Source organism: Sebastes umbrosus, chromosome 24 (genome assembly GCF_015220745.1).
Source record: "Sebastes umbrosus isolate fSebUmb1 chromosome 24, fSebUmb1.pri, whole genome shotgun sequence".
Lineage (NCBI taxonomy): Eukaryota > Metazoa > Chordata > Actinopteri > Perciformes > Sebastidae > Sebastes > Sebastes umbrosus.
The window spans coordinates 3949291-3973905 of record NC_051292.1 but is presented as its reverse complement, the minus strand read 5'-3'; the positions used below and the strand labels follow the sequence as shown (position 1 = coordinate 3973905).

General features: G+C 41.2%; 1 protein-coding gene across 1 annotated transcript in view; it reads right to left on the bottom strand.

Annotated features, from left to right (window-relative positions):
* Positions 1-4430: 4430 nt before the first annotated feature.
* fam155a (family with sequence similarity 155 member A) overlaps positions 4431-24615 on the bottom strand; it is a 29821-nt gene continuing 9636 nt past the window's right edge. The window contains exons 2-3 of the mRNA XM_037761768.1: positions 7704-7875; positions 4431-5298 (exon numbers count right to left, since the gene is read on the bottom strand). Of these exons, the coding sequence (XP_037617696.1) occupies positions 5000-5298; positions 7704-7875 (471 nt within the window). The 3' untranslated portion in view covers positions 4431-4999. The remainder of the gene's footprint in view (positions 5299-7703; positions 7876-24615) is intronic.

Here is a 24615-nt window from a genome sequence, read left to right as displayed (position 1 = left end):
CATCATTATTAAATAAAAATGTCTAAAATTAAATAAAAACACATCCAATAAAATTATAAACATCGTGATGAAATAACATTTTATATTTATTAAATAAAAATGTCTAAAATTAAATAAAAAATGCATCCAATAAGATTAGAAATATAATGATGAAATAACATTTTATAATTATTAAATAAAAATGTCTAAAATTAAATAAAAATCACATCTAATAAAATAATATAAATTAAATGTTACTTCATCATTATTAAATAAAAATGTCTAAAATTAAATAAAAACACATCCAATAAAATAATATAAATTAAATGTTACTTCATCATTATTAAATAAAAATGTCTAAAATTAAATAAAAACACATCCAATAAAATTATAAAAATGAAATGATAATTCATCATTATTAAATAAAAATGTCTCAGACCCAGAAGCGTTTCTACTTCCATTGTTTTCATGAGAAATCATTTTATTTGAGTCCAGATGTTTTGCCTGTTTGGAGAATCATTAGAAGTTCATCATGTTGATGATGCCCACAAGTGAGAAATCAGTTTTTTATACTCTACAAGACTAAATGATGTTTCACACTCAGGTTGAGAAAGATGTCCTGTGTGGAGGAAAGATATTGACTTGACTGATACAGTAACTGTTCATCAAACCTGCTCCATGAGGATATTCACTCTGGTATGTGATGCTGTACTGCCCTCTGCTGGTCAACACGAGGAACATGATGATACTGTATATGCCTGCAGAGACTCAAAGTGTTCAATATTAAGTAAATACATACATAAATATAAAGTAAATAATCACATGAATACATTTATTTAAATATGTTAATTAAATGAAATAATTTGTGAAATCATTCAAACTCAACTCATTGTCATTATGGAATAAAATATGTCATTATGTAAGGTGACATGAAATAAAAGTAGACATTTTGAAATCAAAATGTCTAAAATAAAACATAAATCACACCAAATAAAATTATTAAAAAAAATAATGATGAAATAACATTTCATCATTATTAAATAAAAATGAATAAAAATCATATTTAATAAAATTATGAAAATGAAATGTTACTTCATCATTATTAAATAAAAATGTCTAAAAATAAATAAAAATCCAATCCAATAAAATTATAAAAATGAAATGTTACTTCATCATTATTAAATAAAAATCTCTAAAATTAAATAAAAACACATCCAATAAAATTATAAAAATAATGATGTAAAAATGTTTCATCATTATTTAATACAAATTTCTAAAATTAGACCATTGATATGTTTTACACATTTTTTTCGTTATTTCATAATATCTTTTTAATTTATATATTGAACACTTTGGGGTTCTGTTATTATCAACGTCAAAGACACTCGGTGAAAAAAAGCACAAACACCAGTAATGTTTAACATAATTTATATTTATTTTCTTTTGAACAAAATGTTAATAAATGTATTTGTTTTACGTCCAAAAAAGATCATGACTCGTGGGACGCATTTTTATAAATAATTTCATCCAAGTCTTTTGTAGAAAAAAAAGAAAGTAAATTAGCAAACTAAAGCATCTCTAGTATGACAATATGACAACTTTATCGTAATTTTTTCTCTATATTTGAACCCTTTTCTCATTCAAGCTTAATTTTTTTTTCTCGTATATTTTTCTCAAGACCTCTTCATCTCGTCTTTTTAACATCCAGCTTAGTCCTACTCATCAACTCACACCACTGCTTTAGACAACGGAAAAATGCGGCAAAAATCTCAAAAAACAGACGAAAACCAAGGAGGCGAACAGAAAACACAGTGAGATTCCAACAGTGGGGGGGTGGGCAAGGGCGGTGTGGGGAAAAAGGGGGAAGGGAGGGCGGCCATTTGGGGTTCCCACATCCTCAGGACATATTTACAACAGAAAGGACAACGGGGGTGGTGGTGGTGAGTGTTAGTTTGGGGGTGGGGTTCATCTGCATAGATCCACAGGACTCAGATCAGTGAACGGCTAGAGATCGAAGGGACGAAGCGTGGGCCGAGTACATCCGCTGCTGTCTTCGAGGGAATGTCGTCATCACAGTTTGTCGAGGAAAACAAACCAACAACACGTCACGGAAGAATATCAAGCGATCAACTGGTGGGGGGGTAAAATGTATGAAAATCCAGAGGCAAGTGTAGTGACATCCCACTCTGATGTGTGCAAACCGATGGGCGTGGCGTGACGTGAGGCGAGGTAAGGTCAAGCTGTTAATGGGAAGGGGTCGGGGGCGCACGCAGCCAAGAACAATCTGGAGGCCAAACTCCAATCTGTCATTAACTGATCATTAGAGGCAACCAGGATGGAGGACAATTAAAGAGATTTAGCGTCCTTTAGCTTTTTGGTATATATCACTACTCACGGTATCAGATTTTAATCTCTCTTCTTCTGTCCGAGCTAAAAAGGGGAGTTTAAAATAATCCCTGCGCGACCTGTCCTCGTGTCGATGTGCAATTCAACCGGCAGCAGCCATGCAAAAACAAAAAATAAAGAAAATTGGATGGATCAGCCCTTGAAAACTCCTCACACCTCCTCGCACGCTGACACTACCACAGCCCTTTGCTAGCCTGTGAGAGATAGCGGTTGATCAGCTCGTCTAAGGGTATTTAAGAGTCGACGGACTGATTGATTGATTGGTTGGCTGGCTGGCTGGTCGCTCGCACCTACTCTACGATACAGAAAAAGCCGAGGCGACAGTAGTGAAGATGTCACAAAGTAGGACACTAACACCGTCTGTTTTTTTTTTTGTCTATATTGCTCTATTGCCAGTATCTGCCTCACGGGGCGTACGCAGCAGAGAGGCACTCAAAGATCTGGGGCCTCATTTATCGAACTGAGCATAGGACAAGTTAGAGATGCGAATGCGCGAAGGAACTGTCAAAATACAAGAAAAATCTTTTTCATTTGTTGTATTAGAGCTGGACGTCAGAAGTAGCGTGAAATTTGAAATCGGCTCATAAGTACGACCTAAAACAGCTGGAAAAAAACGACTTTAACATTTCCAAAACAATGTGGTTGAAGTCAATTATTCATTTAACCCTTATTTATCCTCCTGATCTAATAATGTGGGTGAGGGAGGTGTAGGTGGGCGCCAACAGTCATCATGCTCAACCACATTTGAGTGATCCAATCACATCTGTAGGATTTGGTTTTAAAGGTGCAGTGTGTAGGATCTGGCGGCGTCTAGCGGTGAGGTCGCAGATTGCAGCTAACTGAAACTTCTTTGTGTCTGAGAACTACGGTGGCCGACGCAAAAACACAAAAATCTCTCTCTAGAGTCAATGTTTGGTTTGTCCATTCTGGGCTACTGTAGAAACCGGCTTCGTGAAGAGGACCCGCTCCGTATGTAGATATAAACGGCTACGTCTAAGCTAACGAAAACACAACGATTCTTATTTTCAGGTGATTATACACTAAAGAAAACAATATCAATCAATCAATATATATATATGTATATAAATATATATCACCTGAAACTAAGACTCGTTGTGTTTTCGTTAGCTTAGAATGAGCCCTTCATATCTCCATAGGGAACGGGTCCTCTTCACGGAGTGCACCATGTTTCTACAGTAGTCCAGAAGGGACAAACCAAACACTGGCTCTAGAGAGAGCCGTACGTGTTTTTACGTTACCTGAAGGCCACCGTAGTTCTTCGACACGCTTTTGAAACTGCCGTAATGTGAACCGCAGAGTGGTAAACCGTGATACCGCCAGCCACCGTCTGACATCCGTTGCTCCTAAAGTATTGTTATTATGGTAACCTCTGAGCGAGGCCAATGGCGTTACCACAGTTTTGCACTCGGCGGCTCACGTTGCTGCAGTCTTGGAAAGGTGGAGGGGTACTCAGCTGGTTGCAATCTTCAACCACACCATTAGATGCCACTAAATCCTACACACGGCTCCTTTAACTAAAGTCGCTCTATCTTCCGTTTTACTTTAATGTAATTCCACTCTGAACGAGTTTCCAAATAAAAACAAAAAAAGCAAAAGAAGAAACGGATTCTGCGAGTAGAAACGAGCGTACGCGCGCTCGATAAATGAGGCCCCTGGTGTTTTGGCATCATGCAACTGTTCTCTAGAGTCCCTGGGTTGTCCCTGCAGTCTCGTGTACGACTACTCTAAATACTCTCTGTGGCGTTGAGACAAGTCCGCAACACCGACTCTACCGTATGAGGTAAACTGAACACTCTAGAAAACCAGAGAACACCGCTTCCTGTTCGCTCAGCATTAATCACCAGCTGAACCGTCACTACCTTTCGCCAACGTCGTCGCTCCTAACTTGCTCAATGGCCCAACAAGTCAGAAGAGGAAGCGAGCCGGTCTCAGAGCACTTAAGGTCCTAGAACGTGTAGGCATGTACCGTCGTTAAGGGATTGAGAAAAGGTCTAGTGGGACAAAATACAAGCGGAACATTAGAATATAGAAGAATCACATACATTTCAGTGATGGATGAGCTGGTCCTGACAGGCCCCCTCGAGCAACATCACATACAAGGTAGTAAGAAGATGCCTCTAAGGTGACGGGGAGCAGGAAGTGGAACACAGTTGATATGTCAAAAAACATTCTGGCACCTGAAAGAAATGCAGCAAAAATCTAAAGGTAATGATGAGTGAGAGCGCACACTTCATCAATGTCCGTTTTTCCTCTGACGTGCCATCCATACACACCGAAGGGAGGGAGGGAAGGGAGAGAGGGAAGGAAGGGAGGAGAGGAGGGACAATATGCTAGAAAACATTTGGATGGAATAGAAACAATGAGCAGGTTTCAAGTGGCAAGAGGTCAGTTCTTTAGGGGGGTGGTTCTCAAACATCTCGGTTCAGGTCGATGTCCAATCCCAGCACCCTTAGCTCCAGTTAAAACCCTCCCACTCCCCGTGGTTGATGGTTCATCGGACTGTAGAGGCATCACCAGCGTGTCTCGCCAGATGTGTCCCTGGCGGCCGCGACACCGTAAAATCCTTTACAAGCACCAGATTCAACCCCAAGGTTCACTCCTCGTTAGAGGCGCTCTCCTCCGGCGAGAAAATGGCAGCCACGCCCACCAACGTGGAGTTATGGGAGGCTGAAATGATGATGACAGTGTGTAGGAGGACGAGGGCCAGCAGGCAGATCTTCAGCCGCCCGCTGCACAGTCTCGAGGTGGCGGCGGAGGTGACCGAGGCCCCCTCGGGCTGGCAGGAAGAAGCAGTCCTTTTTAGTGTCCCGCCCGAGGGGCTGTCCATTTTGGAGTCCCACCGGACGTCGCAGCACTCCGCCTCGCTGTCTGATACATGATCCGCCAGGATCCCTGAGAAAGAGAGGAGGAAAATGCTGACTTTTTATATGCGTCTATTAGAGTCAAGGTGATTTGCTGACAGCTGACACCAGTAAAAATGATTTCTGAATGAAGCTGACAGCTTTATGTCGTCTCATGATGTGTGTATTAGAGGCTGACAGGATTCCTGTGGGATTCCTGTGGGATGGGAGTTCACTAGTCATCACATGACTGGGACGGGACAGGAAGAAAAGTCAAAGGGAGCGGATGGGATAATAACAACAGGTCAGTTTTTATATGATGTGTTAAAGAGGACATATCATGCTCAATTTCAGGTGCATACTTGTATTTTGGGTTTGGGTTTTGACGCCTGAAAAAACTGCTCCGGTTCAGTTAAAAGCAGCACCTGTTAACACCAACAATCTAATTTGCATTGGACATCCTTCAGCTCTGTAGACAGGTCAAGCCCACTAGACTCTGTAGTTTGTAGCTGTTATCACAAAGCGGAGGAGCAGACACGGTGACCCTCGGCTGAACTCCAATTAAAGTCCACGACCACGCAGAGGGTGACGCATCGCTGCATCAGTTAATCACTCCAGAAGTCTGAACTTGCCAACGTGTGAAAGGAGCAGTCGCTGCACTCACCTGGGCGGGGAAAACTAGACCGCTGAGGGAAAACCGATCTAGGACTGGCTGATCTGATGTATTTCTACAGTAAAAACTCATTAAGAGTTCAGAAGACCAAAACTCTTTATTTATGGACATTAAAGGTTGTCAAATTGGTAGACTAAATATGTCTTTGGTCTGTGAGCCAATAGGGTTGGTCGTTACCATCTGGGGGGAATAACACTCGTAGTGATTTTGGCAAGGTATACATCCCCAGAGTTAGAAAATATGAGATAAAGTTGCATCAGTGGTAGCTTTATGTGTGCTGTCATGCATTTTATAACACTACCCTAAATATAAAGTATTTTGTCATGAAATTTGTCACAATAATAGCTGAGGTCAAGCACTTTTCATCAAATGTTGTTATTAGGGCTGTCAGTCGATTAAAATATTTAATTGTGATTAATCGCAAATTAATCCCACATTTTTTATCTGTTCAAAATGTACCTTAAAGATTTAAAAAAATTATATAAAAGATATATAAATAAATAAATGAAAAAAAAAAATAATAATAAATGCAAGACTAAATGAATGAATAAAAAATCAAATGCAAATAATAAATCTAAAAATTAATAAAAAATAAATACATAAATAAATACAAGAGAAAATTAAACATAAGAGGAAATAAATAAGGGAATTAATACAAAGATAAATAAATAAAGAAGCAAATTAACACAGAAATATCAATTTATGTCACATTTTATCAATTATTTATTTACATCTATTTTTAATATTATTTTTACTGCATTTAATGACATATTTATTTATTTATTGAGTAATTTATTTATGTATTTTTTATTTTGGCAGGTTCCGTCCTCCATACTCGAAAACAGGAAAACACTGTCCCCCCAATATCTCAAAATATAGCCCTGACTTGGTACTACTCATTTACAATTTCAAATAGGTTACTTGCTAATCATCACCTAATTAACATGAAATTTGCGGACCTGTAAAATGAAGTGTTACCATTATTATTATTATTATTATTATTATTGTTATTATTTACTGCTCTCCTGGAGAGGGTCTTTCCTATCAGACTACCATCCATTCAGCAAAACAAAAAACACATCACCCTACCTCCCCTGTTTCTGACCATCCTTCCCTCACTAATAATGTTCCTACGATCCCTTAGTTCATAAACTGTTGTTGACCCAGTACCAACCTGGGCAGAGGCCTCATCAGCCTGAATAACTGTGGTGTTGATGATGCTCTTATGGCGCTCAGATTCCAGATAACTTGTTTGCTGGCTCACAGACTGCGTCTGGTCCTCTGAGGCAGAGTCCTTGATGATTACTACCGTATAAACTGCAGTAAATATTGAGGGACGGGCCAGATTCCATTCATCAATGCGTTGTTAAAACGTCTGAGCTGAGCTGTGCTCAAATGCGCCACTAGATGTCATCAGAAAGCCTTCAGAAACACCTCTCACCTGTTTTCCTGGAGGAATACCATCCAGGAAATACACACTGTGCATGAATTAATACTTTTATAACTATTCACTCACATAAAGCAGATTTTTGGTAACACTTCATTTAACAGGTTCACAAATTTCATGGTAATGAGGTAATAATTAGCAAGTAACCTACTTGACATTTATTTGGAATTACTGCCAAATTAGCCCAATATTTACCTCAAAATGACTTTGTTATAAACATTATTTAATAATTATATATTTTTCTCTGAGGCAGTAGAGATTACAAGGCCACAAAAACACCCACACACTCAAACATGTAAACAGGAAGTGACGCGGGACACAGTGAGTCGGTGCTGACCTGTGCAGATGAAGCTGGGGCTCCCGCCGTGGATCAGGTCGTCGTTGTCGGGCAGGATGAACGGACAGCTCTGCTGGACCTCCAGGCAGTACTGGTGGCACGGCACCTTCCTCTGACACGACAGCTGGGAGGTGGGGAAATACTGAGCGCACAGCCAGGGCTTATAGGCCGTCTGAGGAGGAAGAAGAAGAGAAAGAGACGTTAAGAGATGCTGCTTCATGATCCACTTGAGGACTCTGGTGGAGGTTGTTTGGCTCTGCTGGGTCTTGGGCCTCCCTCTGTTAACAGTAGATATGTATATCCCATCACCTTACCTGTATATTTAAACCACTGAGCATCAGATACAAACACTTATACCCAGCACTTCATGCATTAATGAAACCACAGGAGATATTAGCCAAGGTAAGTCTGCTAGCAGAGCCTCTGGGATATTGAATACATCTTACTGCGGAGCGTTAGCTGACAGAAACCATGTCAAAAACACTGTAATAATTTGCTTATTTATGGGATATGGATTATGAGAGGCTGCTGCAGCAGGTAGAAGATGCAGAACTTTTTACAATAACTTTTTTGAAGGCTAAAGGCACCTTAACACCAGACAAGGGCTGCAACTAACTAACAATTCATCTGCTCATTATTTTCCCAATGAATCAGTTAATTTTTGGTCTACAAAATGTTAGAAAACAGCAAAAAAATAACCATCATCATGTCCCGGACCCAAGGTGATAGCTTTGAATTAGGGCTGTCAATCGCTTAAAATATTTAATCGTGATTAATCACACTTTTTTTTTTATCATAAAAGGGAGATTTGTCAAGTATTTAATACTCTTATCAACATGGGAGTGGTCAAATAAGCTCCTTTATGCAAATGTATGTATATATCTATTATTGGAAATCAATTAACAACACAAAACAATGACATATTGTCCAGAAACCCTCACAGGTACTGCATTTAGCATAACAAAATATGCTCTAATCATAACAAACTGCAGCCCAACAGGCAACAACAGATGTCAGTGTGTCAGTGTGTTGACTTGACTATGACTAAAGCCTTCTTTCATTTTGTTTGGTATGTTTGTCCAGGTATAACAGTGCAATTGAAAACCAAGTGGCAACCAAATACCCTCATCAAATTGAAGTTTCTGTCCTCTTTCCGAGTTCTATTCGCTGTAGTTCTCTGGGAGGCAGAATGTAATACAAAATGCACAGACGTATGTGCATAAGGAGACAGATGGTGACATGTAATAGCCAAAGCCTCAGGCTTGGAAAGCTTAGCAAAACAAAATGAACCAAGGGCAAGCCACAGTCTGGATTCATTCTCATTTTTAGCTATTTCGTCATGTGCTTTGTTTTACTAGGATTAACACAGGAGAAGGGAAATTACAGCAAAGAGCACAGGCAGTCCATTGTACAAAGGCTGTATTCGGATTTGTGCATCCCATCCTGTTGCTTAAATCTCTACCAATGTGGCGGGATGAAAGGTCGGACAAACAGCCTACATGTGAGTGTGTGTGAGTCTGGTTTGCTTGTAAAAGGACAGTGTAAGCCTAAATAAAGTTTATACAAAGGGCTACAAGAAAATAAATAGCAACAACCCAAAGTCTGGATCAGACAAAAAACAGTTTGTGTGCCAGTAAAATACAACAGACAATCATAATTGCACATGTTTTATCTGTTCAAAATGTACCTTAAAAGGTAGATTTGTCAAGTATTTAATATTCTTATCAACATGGAGTGGGTAAATATGCTGCTTTATGCAAATGTATGTATATATTTATTATTGGAAATCAATTAACAACACAAATCAATGACACATATTGTCCATAAACCCTCACAGGTACTGCATTTAGCATAACAAATATGCTCAAATCATAACATGGCACACTCAAGCCCAACAGGTACAGGCACTTCGCCGCTGCCTGGTGTGAATTTGGCGTAAGGGTACTGGTATCGTAATTTTTTAAACGCCCTACTAAAGGCTGTCTGTTAGAAGTCTCATGTTCGGTCTCATGCTAGCAGGCTAAGGTAAGAAGTTTCTTTCATGTCATTCTGTGTAATCAACCAGTGGAAAGTCATGTGCAACCCACACAAGGTTACCGTATTGTCAACATCAGCAACTTGGACTGCTGACGTCATCCCATCAGTCAACTGCTAAGCTGCAACTAACCGGATGGCGACACAGCGTGTCACCTTTCGCAGAAATCAGTAAGACGTGCCGGGGAACGGCCCGTCCATTAAATAGTAGAGGAAATGTGGCGCTGTTAAGTGGTGAAGGGCGTTAAGAGAGTCATTTTTACTACCTGACACATTCAAGTAAGAGCGGTACAACAGCCATTTCTAAGTCATGAATCCCAGACAAAACAAACCATTAGTGGCAATCAGGTAATTACCAAGTGGGAGAATAATGACTTTCAAGTATGTTTTACACGTACAAAAGTAATATTTAGCTTTGAAACCATTTGAAAATGTCAACTCCTAAGTGGCTGTCTTTTTACAAATTAAATATTCTAGACTAAATAATGTGAATGAAAATGGGTTCTATGGGTGCCCACGAGTCTCCCCTTTACAGACATGCCCACTTTATGATAATCACATGCAGTTTGGGGGCAAGTCATAGTAAAGTCAGCACACTGACACACTGACAGCTGTTGTTGCCTGTTGGGCTGCAGTTTGTTATGATTTGAGCACATTTTTTATGCTAAATGCAGTACCTGTGAGGGTTTCTGGACAATATCTGTCATTGTTTTGTGTTGTTAATTGATTTCAAATAATACATATATACATACATTTGCATAAAACAGCACATTTGTCCACTCCCATGTTGATAAGAGTATTAAATACTTGACAAATCTCCCTTTAAGGTACATTTTGAACAGATAGAAAATGTGCGATTAACGTGATTAACTATTTTAATCGATTGACAGCCCTAATGCTAACATTTAGCATGTGCAATGATAGTAGGGCTGGCAATAATCTGGTATACCTATCATGATACAGGTGTTACAATTCAATATATTGCAATATATTGCAATTCTTAAAAACAAATTTTAGGAAAACTGTTTTAGCAATCAGAACAGTGGGATCTGCATTTATCGCTGTAACGTCCAACATCATAGCTCTACTTTGAGAGGGCAAATAGTGAATCAATACAGTATCACAATACATATTATCTCGATACTCTATATTTTCTTACAACCCTAAATGATACATCATCACAAACACAAAACCCAGAGAGAGATGACACACTAGAGAACACGCTGCACACAGTTAATTATCCCCTGTGTTGTTTAACCACAGAGGAACATCTACGGCTCGGAGGTGAGATAGTTTACTTAAAGTGTTGTGGATGTTTGGTTAATTTACATCCAAGACTCAAAAGGTAAACGTGCCCCTTCCTCCAACCTCTCTTTTGCTTTCTCAAAGCGCTGAGAAATCACATGGGGGTCTGATTTGTGTCCTGTTTAGACCGGCATACAAAGATAACAAACACAGCACAGGCAATTATGATAATTATAATAATCTGATTATGGTGATGCTGATGAGAATGATAATGATGAGAACAGTGTGGACCTGCTTTGCAAAAATCAAATATATTCCAGTCATGTATGACTTCATGTTGTATGGAAAACTGTCCGGGTTTAAGGCCCCCCCCCACCCAAGTGTATTTTGGCATTTCTATGATATTTCATATATATTGAAGTCATTTCCTGACTAAGTTGATGAGCAACACTGTTTTTTTTTTTGACAAATAACTTCATTTTGTGCTCAGAGTTTAAAAAAAGAAGGTTGTTGGTAAAATGGGAATATGACGTATGACTATAGTAGAAGCTGCAGGTCAAAGGTCATCCTCCAAGCTGCAGGTGCGCTCATGCTCATGCTGTCAGTTTGTCTTTCTAGTTAGTGTTAGCTAGTTAGGTGTAGTTAGTTAGCCCAACTTGTTGCATTAGCTAACTGAGGGTTTTCTTTTTCTTTTTTAGTTTCCTCCACCTTAGTTTAGTGTCTTTATTTTCACAATGGCATCTCTGTGTGTGTGAACGGGTGAAATCAACACTGTGGATTACACGAAAAAACAAACTGACTGTCTCTCTCTCTCTTTCTCTCTCTCTCTCTCTCTCTCTTCTTTACCGTCTCCTGCTGGAGATAAATTAACGGAAAGCAGCCGATGCCGGAGGTTTGAGGGCCTCCAAAAGGTCCGAACGATGGGGAGCACAACTTTCAGCTCAAGATAAAACAAGAGAAAAGTCCCGTTAGAGAATTAAACGAATCACGGTGCAGCCCGGTGCGGTGTCGGTGTCGGTGTCGGTGTCGGTGTCGGTGTCGGTGCCAAAGCTGAGGTGAGAGCGGCCGGTGTTAGCACCTCCAAAAACGTCCCGAAACTGCATTTCAAACGGCGAACCTCGGCAACATGTCTATCCGTCCTCGCTGCTGGCGTGCGGCGGAGCGGCGCCTCAGTGCAGCAGCAGCCAGACGACCGCCTCACCAGGAGGAGACGCTGAAGAAGAGAGAGAGTTCGAGAGAGAGTTCGAGAGAGAGTTCGAGAGAGTCGGTGTGTTGCGCTAATACTTGTCTCATTTGTGATCTGACGAACATTAAATCCATCTAAACTGGGTTGGAAAACGATGCAATCTGGTTGCCATGGTAATACCAAAAAACAGGAAGTAAAACTGTCTCGAGGAGGGCTTTAAAACATTTATACTCTTTTCATGGAAATACACTTATCCTTCAAAAAAAAAAGGTCAACACTGCAGAGGTTTTAGTGCCTTGATGGGAGATCTGTCTCTATTTTAACCCAGCTTGTGGGGCGAGGTGGTGAAAAATGTTTTTTCTGCGGATATTCCGTCTTAATAAACATGTTCATTCAGACGGTACACTTCTTTATACGTTAGAGGGGAATCTGGATAAATCACCTCTGCTTTTGGCAGCACTGATCTTCCGTACAGGGGCTCTACAGTCGAATGTGTCGGGGAGAAACTGGCTCATTGATTTCATTTGTGTTTTAAGAGTTTGGTATTCTGTGGAGGTCAGAGGTGACGGGGGATTGTCAGCCGCGACGACTTCCTGTCTGCGCAAATGGGTGTTGTTTAATTCACCATGATTTAGCATAAATTCCTGCCAGCCGTGAGATAATCTGTCTAGGGATGCTGCGGCTATCAAAAGAGAACCAAAACAATACGATCGCAGTCAGACAGGAAATCTGGGTCCTCCTGAAGATGTATGCTGGCAGTTGCCAAGGTAACGGCTTTTTCTGCTTTTCATTAGAGCTCAATGGGTACTGCCCCGCTCTCTGTTGGTTTTCTGTTTGTGTGCGCACGTTTAAGCGCCGCACAACCCGTGTGTGTGTGTGTAAAATGTGCGCGTGCGTGCGCTCAGCGTGAAAAGGGAAGCGTATGAGAGCAAATTGAGTTAGTCAGGAAGCAGGCCTGGAGTCTGATTTGATCAGTCTAATGTGTGATCAGTGTGAATGGGAACCTGGCACTCAAAAAGCCTCTGTCGCCATGCAGCTTAGTCTGCTTCAAACAATGCACTGAAGCCCAGAGACGCAGACGGGAAAGAAGCTGGCGACCATTTCCACCGGGGCTTTGTGCCTGCAGCCTGCCCATTTGTAACCACAGCGTTTCACCCCCTCCACCTTTAATCAGAGACGATTCTGATGTTTTGGACATTTACATTAACACGGAGATATAAAATACGCCAATAAGACGTTTTCTGCTAGTGCTTACATGCAAATCTTTTGAAGCCTAAAAATAACATTCAAAAAATTAAGATTCAAACGCTGACGCTTTGGCAGATAAGTGTCAGCAGCGCTGGCATCTGAATTTCACCACAGTGATTATTACTATTATATAAGAAGCAGACTGTAGAACAAGTCTTGGACTGCTTGTTATTTTCTGTATGCATGCAGTCCTCTTACCAGCCAGAACTTCAGATATATGACTCTTGGTTTGCAGCATACATAAACCTTGAGTCTGTTTTAACAAGAACCACATAAAGAAACCTCAGACTTTCCTCAGTCCACCCTAAACTAGAGAAAATACATCAGGTGGTCTAACATACAATTAAAGCTGAAGTAGGAGCAAATAATTTATGATTAAAAAAAGTTATTTTTGTAAAGCGCTAAATCGTGACAGTAGTACATAAAATCATGTGCCTCTGTGTCCTCCGGTGCTCCTAACGGCATCTGCAAGATTGTATAGACCGGAGGAAAACAAACAGTCAGATCTGATCTGAGTTCTGCTGTCCAGCTGCCGTCTATGAGAGCCAGCTGTCAATCACTCGCGAACTCCGACCAAACGGTCAAACTAGGCAGCGCTGATCAAATATGAATCAATATTATGTTACGTTAATGCCTATTTCTCGCCTCAAATGTTTTCAGAATCGTCTTGTAGTGCACAGTTTAGCTGTAAAATTAGAAAGTTTGTGACATTGTGAAACCTAGTGAAGGAACGCCAAGTTCGGGTCACATGACCGGAGCACAGCCAATAGGAACGCTCTCTCAATGAAATGACCTTTGATTGGTCAAAGTCTCCCGTCACAGATTTTTTAAAGCCTGAAAACAGAGCCATGAGGAGGAGCAGAAGTCTAGTTATCTTCCAGAACACTTGAATTGCAATATGCTGAAAGGTTATTATGGAATTTTTGCCCAGTGATGTCAAAAATATACTGCCTACTGCCACTTTAACATCGACCTTAAATTTGAATTCTCCTCAGTTTTTGTGTAAGGAAATCTAAACTACAGTATAGTACTGCAGCGTTGAGAAGTTTCAAGCCCAAAGTGAAAACTAGTTAGCCTAGCCTGAGTAGAAGCTGCTAGTACTACAACTTGGAAGTGGAAGCTAATTAGACTAGCTTGAGTGGAAGCTGTTTCCCACCCCTACAGTGTACAGTATATGCTGATTTCTTGGCAAACATGAATCTTATTCTCAGCTCCATTTAAGTGCTACTAGTTTGTGTTGCTGTCTGGCTCATAAAATAATTGGCAGGTTGGGAAAAAAAAGTGCATCTGATGCCTTCAGGGGGGGTTTTCTTGCCTGTGTGCTGTCACGTAGCATCAATCAATCTGAGAGCGAAAAACATCCTCAAATCGAATGGTGTCTCAACGGGGAGTGTGTGTGTCGCACTATTTCATAATGCTGCAACCAGCAGACAGTGAACTGTACTACATGTCGAAGGATGAGGGGAATTACTGGCGCTCAATGTTATATAAATTAGCAACCGCAGTGAGAGAAATGTCACGTCTATGATGTAATGAGGTGACCCTTGTTCAATACTACAAAGCATTTCTCTCTGCTTGGCTTCAGAGGATCCACGGCTCAGCTCAGATGGATAACACCCCCCCTCCTGTGACTTTAGTGTTGTAAACGCGGGTCAGTTTTGGTCATTCTGCCAGCATCCAGCGGTTCACAGGCAGCGGTCGGCTCAGGCTGACAGCTACTGTAAATCTGACATGCAAAGCGGCTTTTCCTCCATTCTCCTTCGCCGCGGCGCCGGGCTTCCCCTCGCCGTTCCCATTCACACGCCCGTCAACCGACACAGAGAGCTTGTCTGCAGACAAGAGGAACCACCGAGCAGCAGAGAGATGCTCGATATTCATTCAGTAGCGAAATTACCACCACCGTGAGGAAAATGGCAAACTAAAATTCCCCCTAAAGCAGCAGCTGCGACATTAAACCATAGAGGAAACACTTAACAACAACCAGAACTTTTCATATCCACTTTTAAATATGTTTTCATCTGTTGCAAACATAACAATCACCTGCTGTCATTTGAAAAACTTCTTCTTTTTCTCTAACAAATTACAGCAACGCAATTTGAAATTGTCCTTCCATCAATGCCGATTTACTGAGAGGACGTTTGTATAGGGACACATAAAAGAACTTGTCCAGCGTAGAGACTACACCTAAGATACAGATGCAATATTTGAAATAATTCATTTAAATATTTAATCATGATTGTCCATAGTTGATCAGGATTAATCACAAATGAATCACACTTTTTTTTATCTGTTCAAAATGTACCTTAAAGGGAGATTTGTCAAGTATTTAATACTCTTATCAACATGGGATTGGACAAATATGCTGCTTTGTGCAAATGTGTGTATATATTTATTATTGGACATCAATTAACAACACAAAACAATGACAAATATTGTCCAGAAACCCTCACAGGTACTGCATTTAGCATCAAAAATATGCTCAAATCATAACATGGCAAACTGCAGCCCAACAGACAACAACAGCTGTCAGTGTGTCAGAGTGCTGACTTGACTATGACTTGCCCCCAAACTGCATGTGATTATCATAAAGTGGGCATGTCTGTAAAAGGGAGACTCGTGGGTACCCAGAGAACCCATTTTCATTCACATATCTTGAGGTCAGAGGTCAAGGGACCCATTTGAAAATGGCCATGCCAGGTTTTCCTCACCAAAATGTAGCGTAAGTTTGGAGCGTTATTTAACCTCCTTCCCAACAAGCTAGTATGACATGTTTGGTACCGATGGATTCATTAGGTTTTCTAGTTTCATATGATACCAGTATCAACAAGTAACAAGCCTTAATGATGTCTTATGTATTTACAGTGATGTAGTACCAAAACAAAAGTGATAAAACCACAAATTCAGCCAGTAGCGGTTTATATCGGAGCTGTACTTCCCAAATCAAGCAGCAAGTAAACTGTACCGATGTCGGTTTTAAGCTCCCGGGTATGTAAGAACTTTAACTGAACACGCCGCTAAGTATCAACACTCTCTTTCTTCCCAGCAGGACGGTGTCACACACAACGGCGGCTATAAAGTGGAATGACAGAGACGGCTATAAAAAGCATGTGAGTCAGCAGCAGCAGAGTGAGATCCCAGTTAGAAGCTGAATGACACAGATCATTGCCACTCACACAAATCACGGCTGAACAGGAAGCGGCTCTCGCACTACCTGGGCTGTTTTTTTTTAGCACCATATTGTCCTGAGTGTGCAAAATATTCCTGATACTGAAGAGCCTCAAATTGGATGTGTTCACCTGGTCTGTTTCATGAGACTTTCATGAAAAGGAGTATTTTTTTACAACATAAAAGACAGACAAAATGTTGTTGACAGGACTTTGATGCACTCACAACTCAAATCTCAGCGGCTGCCTCGGGTCACTGACGCAACCCTCGGATAATCCAGCAGGACAGGGATGCATGCGGGTTGTCTGTCTTCCCGCATTGATGTCTGCGCTTAATACATCCCGTTCCCCGGTGATGTAACGTATCCAGGCGCTGCATGTGTGCTTCTGGAAAATGACACTCCGAGGCAGAGCGTTTTCATCAAATTAGACGGTTTGCAATCTCGGTGCAACCCTTGTTTGTACATTCGCCGCGTGTCATCTTCTACTGACGAGAGCTCTCTGGAAGAAACGGGGTCAAGCGGTGGAGGACTACAAATCTGACAGAGCCTAAAAATGGTCTCTTTTCTGAATGACATTCTGGCAGGAAATGACCTGAGGTAGTGTTGCACGGTATACCGATACTAGACAGGTATCGCGATAACCTGCCGTTAAAAACGATACGATACCCCATTTTATTTTTGGGTGCAAGCGGTCAAAAAATAAACTGTAGTGATACCCAGACGGATGGAGTCAAAAGGTGAAGTTGAAAAGAAGAAGAAGCAGCGGCTGCACAGTCCCGCTCTGAGCTGGTGTCTGTATCAGCAGAACTCCCTTCAAAAAACAACGAAAATAACAGCGCAGCTCTGATTACCGATCAAATGCAGTGATAAAATTAGATCCACCATCTTTTCTGAATCTGTCCAAGTATCTCCTGGAATTCGGCAAACACATAATCCACCAAAGAGCACATATTAAAGTGTTATTTTACCGTGTGTCTCAGTAACGTGAAATGGACGGAGAGGAAAAGCAGTCCGGTGAGAGTGACTCTTCTCTCTCTTCACACCACTTAGGTTTATTTTTAAAAGTATGTTAAACGATAGTACACATATTGAGTATGTACTGCATAGTATGTGATTTCGGACGAAGCCTATGCGAATGACATCAGCTGACAGGAAGTAAACATGGACCCAAGCTGTTGCCTAGCAACGCAATTCCATTGCAATGTTGTAGAAATGCACTAACACAGAGTGATTCTGACAGAGGGTAAATACAGGTATATTCACACAGATAGTATGAGAAAAGTATTGTTTTTTTGAACATTAAAGCATGTAAACATGTTCTAGTAGAAACCCAACACACAAGTATGAACCTGGAAATGAGCATGAAATGGGACCTTTAACCATTCAAGGTCAACGCCTAACCTTAACCATAGTAACGTTACTCCCCTGTCTGCTCTAACTAGCTTTGTTTGAGGGCGTGCTAAACTAGCTGTTATGCAAATGTGTTACTTGGTGACATCACCATGTTACGGAAGAAAAGGTGGGATGTTTCAGGCAGTTCAGGAGCAGTGTTGTCACCTTTTGGTGTGGACTTTGGGCTTTGTAACTTTGCAGACCCTTTACATGCATAAAAAAACTATATAACACACTAAAGGAAAGGGAAAATAGGTCCTCTTTAAGCTCAGTGTGCAACCCTAAAATGTTTTTTTTGTTTGAAATCTCACTAATCAGAACCCTTTATTTGTGCAAATGTCTTTAAATACATGTTCATGATGCAAACAGAAACACAAAATGAGAGCCATGTCAGTTTCTCAGAAGCAAAACAGTAAACAGAGGCCCTGATTAGTGCTCCATCAATGGTATTGACAGGCCTCCGGAGCTTTGTGCTGCTGTTACACTATGTTTCAGCTTATTTAATTGCCGCTTGTGGCCACAATGGCTGCTCTTCAGCGAGAATTGGCAGGGACATCCCCAAACAATCTGAGTATTTGTGTTGAAGATTCAATCTGTACTGCAATGTGACTTTAATACTGTATTATTTTGTTTCAGAACAGTTAAAACTGTTTCAGATACAGTTTTTTCGTGTTATGCAGCTCTAGAAATAAAAACCAAGACAGCACACAACATGGAGGTGCACATTCTCAGCTTGTGACGTCGGTTAGTGATCCGTCAATCGTATTGACAGGCCTCCAGAGGCTTCCAGAAACCCTGAACCCTTTAACTGGAAATGTCCTGTAGTGCGTGCACACGGCATTATGGGATGCATGGATCCACCCATCAGGGACGCGAAGATGGCATTCATTTCCCTGAACCGTGTTTTGTAGATGAGTTCTGAGAAAACATGGCCATGAATGTGTATGTCGGGATTTGTTTTCAGCCTGGTTGAGCACGCAGGCGCAGCAACGAACCGGTTAGATTACAAAACAGGTAGATCTAGGAATAGGCCGAAGCTAATCTGGACAGGTTGTTTCCCAGGTTTGGTTTCATGTTGGGTAGATTAAGCGGCGCCGTGGTCGCAGGATCCCTGTTTGGCGCAGCTCCAGCGCTGCAGCTCTCTTCTCCACAGGTTTAAAGAATTCATTTTCAGCTGGATCAGAGCTCGGGGAGGCTGCTGGACAGGTCAGGGTGGCTCTGCTTTGTCTATCGATGCAGAGCCCGCTGACTGCAGGAGGCTCGACCTGAGCACAGAGCATATTGACTGAACGCGGCCCCCTCCGAGATGTCGCTACACGATAAACACAGCAAGATAAACGCTGAGTGGAGGCTTTGACACCACGACAACAAGCTGGACTGAGCTCAGCTGTACTATCATCAGCACCCATTCATCCTCGACTCAACACTGTGTAAACAGAGTTTATCACCAGATTACACTGACATAAAGCTGTTTTCAAAGTAGTCCACACATCATAGATAATAATAATACAATAATAATGTGTGAGAACCAGTTATTATCTTCTGCAACAAAATAAAAAATATTTTTTCTTGACTTTCCTGTTAGTGTTGATGCAGGAAAGATACAACTTATCCTCATGTAAATCCCAGCATATGTATCTTAGCACAACCCTAACCTGAGCAGGTCTAATCAGAACCCATAACACCTGATGCAGGGCCTTCAATCTATAATAATTAGGGCTGTCAATCGATCACATGATTGTCCATAGTTAATAGCAATTAATCGCAAATTAATCACACTTTGTATCTGTTCAAAATGTACCTTAAAGGGAGATTTGTCAAGTATTTAATACCCTTATCAACATGGGAGTGGGCAAATATGCTGCTTTATGCAAATGTATGTATATATTTATTATTGGAAATCAATTAACAACACAAAACAATGACAAATATTGTCCAGAAACCCTCACAGGTACTGTATTTAACATAAAAATTATGCTCATATCATAACATGGCAAACTGCAGCCCAACAGGCAACAACAGCTGTCAGTGTGTCAGTGTGCTGACTTGACTATGACTTGCCCCAAACTGCATGTGATTATCATAAAGTGGGCATGTCTGTAAAGGGGAGACTCGTGGGTACCCATAGAACCCATTTTCATTCACATATCTTGAGGTCAGAGGTCAAGGGACCCCTTTGAAAATGGCCATGCCAGCTTTTCCTCGACAAAATTTGAGTTTGGTTATTTAGCCTCCTTCTCGACAAGCTAGTATGACATGACCGCTAAATTAGTGGCGTTAAAACAAATTTGCATTAACACGTTATTATCGCGTTAACTTTGACAGCCCTAATAATAATTTTGAAAAGACTGGAGCAGGAATTGACACAAGTGTCCCGTATTGCTGGACATTCATTCAGGAAAATGCCTGAAAAATGAGGAATAGCTTTTATATGTTGCGGTGAAGTCTAAAAGCAACAGAGCTTTAAGCAAGTTTGGAACAAAACATGCATGCTATGTAGAGGTCTGGTGTATTATACTCAGAAATGTTAATAAAAGCTATCCAGGAATGTATCATTAATATCCAAGGACAAAATGAGAGTTAAACAGCCAAGAGGCCTCCAAGTCCGCCCACAAGCCGTCTCTGCAGTCAACATCACGGCCTTGTGACTGTGAAAAGACCTTTCCTGATAACTCTGGGGCATATCAGGGCTGTTTCTGAGCATCTATTAGAGTTGAGAAAGGATCCCCATGTAACATCTCCTGTTATAACCGAGCTGAACAGCGTTGAAGAGAGAGGGGGAAGAGGGGCCTCTCCTCCAAGCGCTGCAGAGCGGCTCTCAACTCAGGTGGCCACTTGGCAGATCAGATGTGAGGATTTGGAGGGGAGGTCACGCAGGATCAACATCAGGACTGTGGGTGGACCGGGTGGCTCTGGTAATAGTTTGACATCCTCTGTACTCCTCTCTATTCACTCTAATCAGATCACTGCACACCATAGAACCCGATCTATCTGGCGATAGGGTTGGACCACTCTGCACAACCCACGCAAATATTACACGGCGAAAAAGCAACGTAAACAGTGGTAAACACTACACATCCAGTAATGTATGGAAACACTTTGGGTTTCACACATTGACAGGAAAAGCAGAGCTAGACATCACGGCTAAAGCTGCATGCTAACTCTGTCATGGACAGGAAGCGTTATCGTATCGCGGTAACGTGCGGTTTTGCCGGCCGTCGCTGTCATCTCTGTGGTCAAATCGGCCGACGCTACTACTGTAGAGCACCCAGATACTGACATTTATGTTAAATGCATTCAAACGGCCCCGATGGAGCTGATCATGGATGGATAAAGAGAACGGAGCTGACGGGAGAGCTTGTGACCACCTTGGAGAAGTTAGAGGAAGTAGACACGTGTGACTACGTCTGGTTTAACAAAGGGAACTGTATATACAAAATACATCTATGGAAATAAGATTGATCTGACTGTATTCACTAGAAGTATAAAACATTTAATGTTCCTTATAAATTAAAAAGAAAATAACACTAATTTGTGAGAGAAATGTCTTTATTTTTTTACTTTTGGGTTGCTGGAATTTTTTTTATAAATAATTCCTCACAATGACTGATATATTTGACTTCAGGACATCTCTGACTACAAACATGCTGAAAATCAAACATTTTTACTGTATTAATTTAGATATTTTCCAAATTAAAGTCCCTAGAAGTGTATGATTAAACTTTTCCCCATGGTCTAGTGTTGAAAAAGTTAACCAAAATCGCAATAAATTACAATATTGAATCGTCTCAACCCTATAGATATATAATATTTGCATTCGAGTGTTGTTTATTCGTAACACTTCCGGTGCGTAAAGGCCTTAAATGGACTTTTCTCTCACATTTCCTGTTCTTATTTTTTGTCTCCTCTCGACGCAAGATGATGTACAGTAAATCAGCAGCATTGTAACACACTGAAAACCTTATACAATCCTATACATCTTACGCTGGCAGTGCATTAGACTGTCATACTGTAACTTATTGCATTACACAGAAGCGTACATCATGCATTGAGCAATTTAACGGAAAGAACCGTACAATAGGCAAACCGCCGCACTGCGCTCCCATAAACAAGACTCATGTCCAGTGACTGACAATTCATCTAACAGGACAAACATCATCCTCAATCATCCTAATGGGCCACACGGAGCTTAACAGAGACTCCAACCTTTTACCTAGTCCAGTGTATACATACAGACCTGGTTGGGAAAAAGCTTTTAAAAAAGGGGGCGTATGAAGAGAGAGGTACATTACTAGGGAATAAGGGGAAGTCAGGTAATCCCATTACTGTCAAGTGGTGGGGAATTTAGTCCACAGGATATCTGAGTTACCTAGTCATCAGTTTTCATAACTGACACCACCAGCGATGGACAGCGCTGCCCCCTGAACAAGGACACAAACCTCCACCCTGCTCCTGCATTTCCTACATTAGTTAAATGCTAAAATTCAATACAGCACAGAGCTGCAGGGATATGCATTCAGGCTTATATCCCTGTAAAAAATAATCCATCTAAATGCCTATGCAGACAATAGGACTGTTAGACTAATTGATGTCATGCCCATAAATGAATGAAGGTATTAGTCTGACCCTCAGGTGTTTCACAGGGAAAAAAAACACATCCTGCTTTGCAACATCTTCATTTTCTCACAATAATGAACCCACAGTAATGAATGTTTTTACTATAATTACGTTTTTGCTTGTTCTGTTATTGCTCAGGAGAACAGCTTGGCAACTAAAGGAATTCATCTCCGGGGAGGATATATTTTTAAGAATGTCATTTTAACACATCTGTGTGTTTTCTTAGGGGGAAATTTCACACAATAAATGCAACAAAAAAAAAGCGAAAAAGGGGATGCTCCACAAATTCTACAGGTGAAAATAATGTTCATATATGTAACAGTTGTATCCTGTCCTCTGTGGCTTTGACGGGAGCTTTTTAAAGTCTGAGGAAAATATGAAGTCTCAAGCCCAATTGGAGATAACCCTGATGACATCATCAAGTCAAAGACAAGAATGCTACTGTCAGCATGCTAGCAGCTCTGTGAGGCTGTATAGACACAACTGTGCTTTTAGCTGAATGCTACCGTCAGCATGCTAGCATGCTCACAATGAAAATGCTGTTTAGCAGGTACAATGCTTACATGATCACCCTCTTAGTTTAGCGTGTTAGCAGGTTAACATTTGCTAATTAGCACAAACACAAAGTACAGCTAAGGGTGATGGGAAGGCCATTAGTTTCATAAATGGAATCATTGCTATACACAGAGAGAATGTAGATATATAATTACAATCTCCACCTGTGATTGACAACATTACTGTACGCCAGAGAAATTGCTTCATGTCACCTATAATGGAAATGCCACAGAGGTTAAATGAGGCCTATTAATTGGGTAACCCACTTTAACCCCCGTTCCCCTGGTGCGGTTTCCCTCCCTCCTCCAGCCCTGCTGTTATCTCATGTGATCTGATCTGCTCTCACAGCTGAAACAATATGGGAGCGCTGCCGTGCACTGCAGCAGAGCGCCGCCCCTCTCTCCTCCCTCCCCGCCTCATTAGCATGCCGCTCAGGGATCTGCCCATTCATAAAAGGGCTGCCGTGGAGTGGGCCGAGCATCTCGGAAAGGGACAAAACCCCTCTCTCCAAGGTCAGCGTTCACAACCGCCGCAGGGAGACACAATGGCGGAAATCACACGTGTGAGCACTTCCGTGTGCAACCCGGACAATGCACTACAACCGTCTGTCGCTCATTAATGCACACGAGCCAATAAAAGGCTAACAAAGGCAGCGATTAAAAAAAGCATAGGTGATCACAGGATATTCATGCAGATGAGATAAACCACATTCATACTGCATGCTGTAACTGATAGATTTGGGGATGAGGGAGTCTGTGCATCTATGTCTTGTTGTCAAGTACTGTGGGATAAGGGAGCAAATCAAAGCTAAAGTGGTACCCGTATGTGAGCTACTTCCACTCATAATCACTGCCGGTTTGATGTACACACACAAAACACTTGAAAACAAAGAATACAATTACACTGATGCATGACTGATGGATCTGCATGGTAATATTAGCCCTTCACATGAAAGGATCTGCCTCTGATGTGATAGATATGTTGCTGTTTGACTGATTGTATATTTAGTTCAGAGCTGGCCAATGAGATATAAGAGTCTACAGCCAAGCTAGCAGCTCCGGGAGGCAATGCTTTGAGCTAAATGCTAACTTCACCATGCTAACATGCTCACAGTGACAATGCTAACATGGTCCCGCAATTGTGCCGAAAAACCATGCTGCTAGCTCAAAATGACTGATTAATCAATGCGGCCCAAACTTATCAAAGTGATTGAACGTGTTACACATTTTGGTGGGATTTCGTTGAAGGGATAATCCAAATATGGAGCTTTTCCAAACCCTAATACGAGGCTCCATCTGTGTTTAGATTTTGTTCCAGGGCTCCCCAGCTGAGAACTGATTTCCTTGTTGTTACGCATCATTTACTGCTGAATTGCATAACTGTCCATATTGTAGAGAGGGAGATAACAGATGAAGAAGGAGCAACTTTAACACTTCTCTACGTAAACTGTACATGTAAAACACACAATC